This window comes from Monopterus albus, unplaced genomic scaffold (assembly GCF_001952655.1).
Source record: "Monopterus albus unplaced genomic scaffold, M_albus_1.0 scaffold15.1, whole genome shotgun sequence".
Classification (NCBI taxonomy): Eukaryota; Metazoa; Chordata; class Actinopteri; order Synbranchiformes; family Synbranchidae; genus Monopterus; species Monopterus albus.
Genome location: NW_018127895.1, coordinates 2643850 through 2653370, shown reverse-complemented (window position 1 = coordinate 2653370; position 9521 = coordinate 2643850). Strand labels below are relative to the sequence as shown.

At 40.3% G+C, this 9521-nt stretch overlaps 1 protein-coding gene and 1 long non-coding RNA gene across 6 annotated transcripts in view; one reads left to right on the top strand and one right to left on the bottom strand.

Annotated features, from left to right (window-relative positions):
* Window positions 1-1964, bottom strand: part of LOC109955516 (uncharacterized) — a 3149-nt gene extending 1185 nt beyond the window's left edge. The window contains exons 1-2 of the long non-coding RNA XR_002274273.1: window positions 1902-1964; window positions 1662-1795 (exon numbers count right to left, since the gene is read on the bottom strand). This is a non-coding gene — a long non-coding RNA (uncharacterized LOC109955516). The remainder of the gene's footprint in view (window positions 1-1661; window positions 1796-1901) is intronic.
* Window positions 1965-3199: 1235 nt separating this feature from the next.
* Window positions 3200-9521, top strand: part of marchf1 (membrane-associated ring finger (C3HC4) 1) — a 13746-nt gene continuing 7424 nt past the window's right edge. For 2 of the 5 annotated variants that reach the window (XM_020591763.1, XM_020591760.1), the window contains exons 1-4: window positions 3201-3216; window positions 3298-3699; window positions 7215-7268; window positions 7581-7654. In XM_020591763.1, the coding sequence (XP_020447419.1) occupies window positions 3613-3699; window positions 7215-7268; window positions 7581-7654 (215 nt within the window). In that variant the 5' untranslated portion in view covers window positions 3201-3216; window positions 3298-3612. Of the gene's footprint in view, window positions 3217-3291; window positions 3700-7214; window positions 7269-7580; window positions 7655-9521 lie in introns of those variants that run through there. The other 3 variants (XM_020591762.1, XM_020591765.1, XM_020591761.1) reach the window with 3 other exon arrangements.

Genomic DNA, 9521 nt, shown 5'->3' with positions numbered 1-9521 from the left:
GAATAAATCAGCACTGTTTTGAAGTTACTTGGACTGTCTCGTCTCTTAGAGTTAGCAATGGTAACAAGAACTGAGACCTACACTTTACTGCCTGGACTCCACAGCAGACATAACATAACTTTGTTCATGCCACGTTTTGTGTTTGCAGATAACATTATTCAACTGAAAAGAGAAAGAGACGGGTTTTTTTTTTTTTTCTTGTTGTGAGTCAGTTCAACAATAAACTGAAACTAACTATAAATTTTTTTTCCACATTATTGCATTGTTTTCACATTTGTAATTTGATATAATTTCATTGTTAAAATACAGTTTATAGTCAGTTTAAGATTTGAATTGAGTTTGCCAAGACTCCAAGAATTTTCTTTGGTATTTTGTGTCTTTATTACAGAGCTCACACTTGACTAAAGAGATATCTAGTTGCTCCACAATGTTTTAATTTTCAAGGTTTTATTTCATATTGGTTTGCTGAGTTGTAACTGATTTGTTGTATTATATATACATTTTTTTATTTGGTAGTGAGGCAGGACCCAACCTGCTCTATTGTCTTCCAGGAGCAGAGAGACTTGTGTCTGTTTTATTGTTTCTCACAGTGTGTGGGAAACCAAACTAGTTTTACCTCTGGTTATTTTTAGGGGTACTTACAGTAACAAACAATCAAAACCTGTTTAGACCTGTTTAGTTGGTATGAAATATGAGTCTAGAGCAGAGCAATTTGATCTGTGACCCTTGACTGCATTGAATAGTTCTGAAACGTGCTTTAAATTGGTAAGACGTGAAATGTGTGCGGTATTATGACTTGGATTTATTTTAAAATGCCTTTAAAATCCATCCACAGCTAAAGTAGCTAATAGGCTATTAACTAACTAGCCAGTAGCACACTGATTAAAAATGAAAACCTGCTAGCTGCCTAATGTCACCAGTCTTTACACAGTAGAAAATGTCAGCTCATCAGGCTAGAGAAGCAGCGCAGGCTGATGAGGGAATGAGTGTTTCACGGTGATGCTCTAATTCTAAATTATATTAGTTTGGAATTATAGGCAGACATCAGTGTTAAAGGTAATCTCAGGATGCCCATCCTCAGTTAATTTGATTATGAGTTTATCTATATAAAAAAAACATGTTAAAACAAGTTGGTTTCATAAGCTCTTGTTCACTCATGTTTAAAATTACTCTCAAAGATAAAAGAGTAGTGTGGGGAGAACAAACACTGAAAGCGGTCTTAAATTATCTCTACGCATTTATATTAATGAGGGCAGACATGCAAACTAAAGACTCCAAAGTGACCATAAAGTTGACTCAAAACCTCTTTACAACAACAACAGCAACAAAGCTGAAACATATATTCTTCATGAATGTCAGATTTATTGCAGGACAGTTGCAGTAGACAGATTTAACTAGGCGTATCTAATAAAGTGGAAACGGCACATACAGTAGATGTTACTGTTTTTTCCCACCTCATTGGAGTACACTGTGTAAAAGTGACTTTTACTTTATTTTAGGGACAATGCACCTTAATTGACATCACTGTAAATATGGCAGTGTTCAACAAAAGGCTTGGTTACACAACATTTATGATTCTCATAGGTTTGGCTAAACGGACTAAGTCAGACATTTGTCTTGTGTGTGTGTGTGTGTGTGTGTGTGTGTGTTTGCAACCGTACCATTCCAGTGTGCACATTCCTCATTGAGCATCCCAGTAAGTGTGAAGAGGGCAAAAACCAGGAGGGAGAACATGATTATCACCGCCTCCAGCTCAGTAATCGGAGATGCCATCTGTGTACGCTCGCTGTCACAGCTGTATGCCAACAGTAAATGATTCATCTGTAAAATCACCTGCTTTCCAACAAAAGTGACACCCCCTCCCATTACACACTGAATCTAAATTACAGTTAAACACTCACCCTAGTGTGTTACAGGAGCATTTAGATGTTGACCATCACACAACAGCTTCATGACACAAACACGCACCCTCTTGGTCTCTTTTTTGTCTCGCTCTCTCTCTCTCTCTCTGTCTCACAATCACCAACTTTGAAGAACTGTGATGAGCTGACTTACACATCCCTCTCAAGTTCAAGTGAGATCATATTAACCCTAATTATTAATGGGCCTGTGCCTCTGTGTGTCTGTTACTTGATTGACAGTAGAAATGCCCCACATAAAATGTGTGACTGTATAAATCTTTAACATTTATGGCGCTTCTCTGGGGCTGTAGTTGGCCCCAGATGGTTCAGAGTGTGTGAGAGTTTTGTGCTTTAAGATCCTGATGCCACATTTAGATGTGGTTCAGAAACTGAAACTCTCAGTGGAAATTAATGTTCAAGTTTGTGTTTTTTTTTTTCTCGTCTTTGCAAGAGACCTTGTCATGTGGTAACTTTGCTGTTGCACTGGAACAAATCCATTTGCCTGTGTGCAAACACATGTTTTCTGTAGAACTGTTTTATAAAGAACTGAAGCTTTAAACATCATAAGTGCTGATTGAGCAACACTATTTTTAATCAAAGACCAAGTTGCAACAATATGTGTGCATGCTTGCATGTACACTGTGTGTGTGAAAGGATATGGGTGATCATACATATGTGGGGCACTTGACCACTTCTCTCTTGGTGAAAACCAAGTTTCTGCTGCAGCTGCTAACAAGATGTTGAATATTCACTGTCATCAACATCCTGCAAATGAATCAGGAAATAAAGGTTTATTGAAAAGATTAGAGCGGATTCCTGGGGAGTGAGCCTGGGGATGTGAACAATAATCAGGCAGAGCACTTTAAGTCACCCATTTCCTAGTTATATTAGTCTTATATCAGACCTGAGAGAATTTAAAATTACACCCTCACCACCCCCACACACGCCTACTGTACAAACATTTTTTGAAGGCACTGATATAATTGTGTATGATTTGTGTAGGTTTTCACTTCATGGCCAGTCAAAAGAGTAATGTGCCTGTATTTCTTTAACATGACAGAAGAAATAAGGTGGATTAACCTTTGTCAACACATTGTTTCTCACTAGAGAGTCTTAGAACAACTAAACTGAGCTCTGTGTGTGTGTGTGTGTGTGTGTGTGTGTGAGTGAGTGCTATCCATGTGCACAAGTTGTGTAAGCTTATTTGCAGCACCTCTGGTTAGAGGAGAAGATTGAGGTCAGTCTAAGCCCTAATCCCTATGAACCGTATGCTTGTTACCCAGCAAGTGCAACAAAATCCTGACTCCGCCCCCCTGTGAGGAAGACGTGCACACACATTTTTCCTGCCTCCTTGTTTACTGCTCAGTTTCATTTCTCCCTCTCTCTTTCTCAGCAGGAGGGCAGAGGAAACAGATGAGGAGGAGGAAGTGGTGCAGACTGTTGGGTAGTTCTCGAGTCGTCATGACGACTTCACACCCTACCATTACCAGAGCCAGCTTCCTGTTGCCACGGTGACTTGATCCTGTTCCATCTCTTCTCCAAATTGGGCTGATAAAGGAAAGCAGTCCCAGAGCACAGTCTCCTTTCCCTGAAAACAGCTCATGGATGGGACAGTGAATCACATGCAAGGACGCGGATCGGAGTAGAGGAAGGTGCGGTGCGCTGGGAATGCTGTGGGAGTAACACTGGAGTGTTGCCTGGAAACAGCAGCATGCCAATACAGCAGATAACTGTGGTTCCATCCAAGGAGACAGCCAGCAACAGCAAGAGAACTCCTCGCTCCAAAGATAAAAACGAGGTGAGTTTCTGAGCCTTCAACTCTTTTCTGAAGCCCCAGAGGTGCCACTAACAGCTCTGTAAAAGTCTCTGGTGCCCACAAGGAAATAATTGCATTTTAGGGTGGTAACATAGTTTAAGGTTAAGTATTAGTGTCAGGGTTAGGGTTAGGCAAGTAGTGGCGATGGTTAAGGTTAGGATAAGTCTACAGAAAATGAATGTAAATCAATGTAAAGTCCCCACAAAGAATAAAAACACAGCATGTGTGTGTGTATCAACTGAGTCTTTTCGACTCTCTCCTTCAATCTCACATGAAGTATGAATGCACTCTACCCACATACTCTATCCAAGTATGGATCACTGTACCCTCATTTGTGGTTTGAAGCTTTCACCTTCTATAGAACCTGGTATCACAGCACACCGTGACATATCACATCACATCACAGAACGTCATACATCCCCTCATGTTATATCACATACATATGTTTATTACTGAGGTCATAGTTAAAGGTGGTGTTGTACTGGACTACATTATATTTAGAGATGTTCCTAATATTCTGACCCTCTCATGTATGTAGCTGGTGAGGACAAAAATATAGACACCTCTGACGCTTCCCTTGATCAGCTTAGATGATGCTGTCTTCTACTTGTCAGTGTCTCTTATTTATTTCCCTGATTTGTACAGAGTGTACCAACAACTGTCTGTGTGGGCTGATACACACAAGCTCAGTTTTGCTTTATGTATGTATGTCAAGTATAAAAGATATAAAGAGAACACCCACACAACATACTTCAAACATCTTTAAACTATGTAATTATCCTGTAAAATAAATGAAGGTCATAATTTTCACCTTATAAAAGTGTCCATCGTCACAGGCCATTAGAGCTACCGAGTATTTTAACAAACTGGCAACAAATCCCACCAGAAGATGAAAACTAACAATGAGCTAGCCGTACCAACAAGTGCTGCCTGAAAAAGCTTATCCCTTTACCGGCTGTACTTTATTCTAAGTCACACAGACACTCTCCTGCTGCTGTAAATGCACATGACTTCACAGCTGTTTCACTCTTGTTTGAGTGATGTTTGCTGAAAACTGGTGGTCAGATGTAATGATTTACCTTAAAAAAAAAAGTCTATATTTGTGTATATTTATGGCTTGCTTTCTAAAAATTTTTACATCTTCTGTAGGAACAAATGGGCTTAAGGCTAGGTGTCACAGACAGAGAAGGAGGTCAGAAGTACTGAGAAACAGGCAAATGCATTTTTGATTTTGGTCTTCTCATCGAATTAGTTGAATTGAAGAAAAATACAGAACATCTCCAGCTTTACTTTCACTCCAGTAAATGTTCCACTGCCCACTCACTACATCAGACAGTTGGTGGATTATCCTGTGTTATGTTCAGTGTTAGACCGCGGCGTGTATGTGTGAGTGCTGTGGACTAATATACATACAACCCATACTGTGTCTAGCGCGTATCCACAGTAAAGTCAGAGAAGGCTTGAGGTGTATCTGGTGGATGGGACAAGATGGATTTATTCCCATAATGCATCTGGCTGTCAGTAACCGTGTAGCTGGGAATGAAAGCCAATTAAAGTAATGATGGAGGAAATGCTGCTTTTTGACAGAATGAGGAAGTGTTCTCATTAAGAGTTCTCTTTGTGATCACCCTGGTTGGTCTGTGTGTTTTTGCATAATAAATCAGGAGTAGAAATGCTGTGTACTTCTTATGCACTATATGAATCAAATCTATTTATTTTAAAACATGTAGTTTACTCATGTGAACACAGCTGAACTAGGTTGACATTACAGGTAGTCATATAACATACATTAATTTAATTACTTATCAACTATCCTTTTAAAATCTATAGTTATATGAGATCACTGCAGCCAAATACTCAATCAACACTGTTTTATGCAAAAATGTGACTTTTATTTTTGCATAAAAACAACTAAACACAAATTTGAGTATCTGCTTTGCTCAGTGACCCCAAAACAGATGTTCCTGTCTGGTTACAACAATAATTTGGTTTCCCAAAAATATATTATATCATGATTTAACTCAATATTATGATATAAATTCACATATTCTGTGCTACAGAAATTTATCTGATCTGGCTTATGGAGGCATGTGAAAAACAACTCAGGAAATTGGTTATTTACCGGTGTTTTGCATTTGGTAATTCCCACACACCACCGTCAAGTAGAGTCAATGAAACTGAAATACGCCGCAGGCAGTGAAATGAGGCCGCAAATGACTGAGAGTTGAGCTCAAGGTTTCACAGTTGAGTTCAGACAATCAGCGCTCTTGGACGGTCTAGAAAACATCCTTTAAGTTGACTTTAAATAGAAAGACATTGCAGAGCAGCATCTTGTACACTTAGCAGGACAACCAGGTAATAGGATTGTCTGGCTTTAATTCAGGCAACAATTCAAGGACACATAACTCTGCGTGACTCCTGATGGTGGATTTTAACTGATCAACACAGGACCAGCCAACACTGAACATGTTAAAAACAGCTTGGTTATTTTTATAAAGTTTTGTTTTCATTGCAGAATTAAAGCATTGGTGCGTTTTACTATAGTAACAACACAAAACCTACCTAAACTTCTCACGTTTCGCTTCTTTTTTATGGAGTTCTTAGGTGAACATGCATTTTAAAATCAAATTTGAAAAATGTCGTGTTTTTGTACAGTTTGTGGAAATCTTTAGGCAAAATTTAACTGACAGCAGATTAGAGCTGACACAATCAGTTATTTAAGTAATTAGTTGGCTAACAGAAAAGTAATAGCCAAGAAAGTTCATAGTGGCAAATTGTCTGTGGTTCACGCTTCTCAAATGTGAAGTTTTACATTCTTTTTATTTAAATATCTTATGACACAAGACACTTTAAAATGTCACCTTTGGATTCAAGAACTTTTGATGGGCATTTTATTGACTAAATTATTGATTAGCCTGTAAAAAAAGCACATTATTTTATGATGAAAACTAGAATTAGTGCTTCACTGTTGTATGCGTCCACAAACCAATCAAACTCACAGGTATGGAACAGAAGTGAAGCCTCTGACCTTTGACCACCAAAATCTAATCAGTTCCTCCTTGAGTCCAACTGGACATTTGTGCCTAATATGGAGAAATTCCCTCAAGGTGCTCCTGATATATCACAGTCACAAGAAACGGATGGACCGACAACAGCTATTGCCGATGCAGAAGCATAATTTTCAATTTAATTCAGTTTAATTCAGTTTTATTTGTATTGGCCAAATCGCAGCAGAATTCATTTCAGGGTACTTTACATAGTAAGGTCTAGACCTTACTATTATTATTATTGCTCTACAGCTGATCACACTGACATGTTATGGCGAGATGAATAAGCTCTGTGCTGATGTGAGTACAATGAAATATTGTTTTAATATCATAGTATTGATGTATCTAATGTTATGTGGCTGGTTTAAACTCCTCAGGCTACACAGTGCCATTAAAACATGGCATGCTTCTCATTGTTCTCAAATGATTTTCTGTCTCTCCTTCTCCTAGCAGGGGAGGAAGCCCCTTGGGCGCTCAGGGAGTCGGTCCAGCAACATCTCCAAGGTAACCACTCAGTATCGGAGAGCTTAAAGGGCCACATTCAAGGTCACAGTTCATGTACAGCAGCAATGTTTACCCAAGCTGGATCTGATGAGAAAAAATGTGCTAATGCTAGAAGTGTTAAGTTGAATTCACACTGACAGTGTGAGTTGAATTCACACTGACAGCACAGCGCCTTGTGTTAAAATAACACAAGGCGCTGTGCTGGTGAGGATTAACACATTCTACTGATAGCTGATAGCAGCTGATAGCAGCTGATAACCGGTGACCTACAGAGCAGCATGGAAACTTACTTGAGTGTGTTAATTTCATCAGGTCAGTAACTCTACAACAGGACTAACTACTGCCTCAAGGAAATCGATCACCCTGTCTTCTCAGGACATATGCAGGTAAGTCACCTGTCACTTTAGGCTACAGTTACCTGGATAGAAAGTTTAAGACTGGCACCAGAGCAGCCACAGTTCTTCTCCCACTCAGCTGAATTAGTACTGGTATGCTGCACCCTGAGGGCATAATAACATTCATATGGTGCTCCCATTGTGCAGTCAATAAGAGGAAGATGGCTAATTGTAGAAACTGGATCCTTCAGCTTATTACATTCACTAGTGGTGTGGTCATCACACCAACAGGTTCAGTCTGGTAGGACACTGTTTCCATTAGCAGTGTGGACGTGTATTGTCTGCCATAGCTCGGAACTCCATTTGCCACTTACCATTTTCACTCTTTCTATATTTATCATATCCTGTTCTGTTTACCTACGTAGCTAGATAATCAGACTAAACGAACACTTTGTTTTCACTTCATTATTCAGTCTGGCCTTGTCTTTGTCAGCACTTTTCTGTCTCTGGGGGTTGTTGTTTTTCCTGAGCCAGTCAGTAGTCAGTGATGGATCTGTCCTGCAAATTTTAGCCATAGTAACAGGTGCTTTAAGCCGTTAACTTAATGCTTTTCATTGTGAAAAAATATGCTAATTGGAAAGTTGTTTCTAACAATCCCTACAAGTGCATCATTCACAGTTAGCTATTTCTCTGTCCACCCATGAAGCTCTTATTCATGTGGTTATTTTTTTCAAGCAGGAAACAAACCTGTGTGAATCACTGAAAAAAGAAGCCTGGAACTAGGCTTAATATTATCTTTATCTCAGTAGGCTATGGAGGATACTGGTCTATGGCAGTTTAAAAGCTTGATTCGCCAAAATTCCAAAGCAGATATAATATTTCGCCTTAAGTGGCAGCTGTCTAGCAATGAAGAGATTTAGATTTATTTGCCCATGTTTGGAGATATTTCTACCTTCACTTGATTAGAATGGAGTTGAATGTAATTTGACTTATGGTGCTCAAATACTGATATCCATCCATCCATCCATCCATTATCTATACCACTTATTACTGAATGGGGTCATCAAACCCAGAACCTTCTTGCTGTGAGGCAACAGCTCTACTCACCACCACCCTCAAACATTGACATATCACGTTTTTTGTAATTTGGGTGAACTGACCCTTTAAGTACATACAGTAAGGTTTCATCTTGTTTAGTTAATGCCCTCACCTTCATGTCTTTTTCATTGTATTGAACATTATTTTGACATATCGCCATTTCTGTGTGTGTTTATGTGGTGTGTGTATTCAGTCCTGGCCAACTGACTCCTTTAGAGGAGGATGCTTCTGAATCACATATACACAACCACACACACACCTCTGCTATGACAGTTACCGGCACAACTCTGGACTCATCATGTCAGGCCCAGAAGAAGCAGGTGAAGCGGCGTCACCGCACCAAGAGGAGCATCTGCACTATCTTGGACTGCGTGGAAACCAAGAGCAAACGGGATCAGACAGGCTGCTGTGACCACAGCCTCAGCTCTGTCCGCACTGAGAGGGGGGAGAAGAGGGAGCACTCCTTCAGGAACCGAAGGGGGCTCCCCCCTCACCTCCACTGCTCAGGTGTGCCTCAGTCCAATTCCTCCTCTGAGGATGAGGAGTGGCGTGAAGCCCGCAGGTGGAACAAAGAGAAAGCCCGAAGAGCAGGTCGCCGCAGTGGAAGCAGCTGTGGGAGGGATGCAGTGAACGGGGGTAAAGGTGGCAAAGACAAACCGGATATTATGGAGCTGCAGTCGGTGGAGTCAGATGAAGGGAAGGAGAACCAGCATCTAGTGGAGGACGGCAGAGGCCTTAAGAAGCGGCACAGCAGCAGGGGCTTGAAGAACAGCGACGGTCACATTTCACAGAGGGATGACTTGCACCGCAGAGAGAAGGG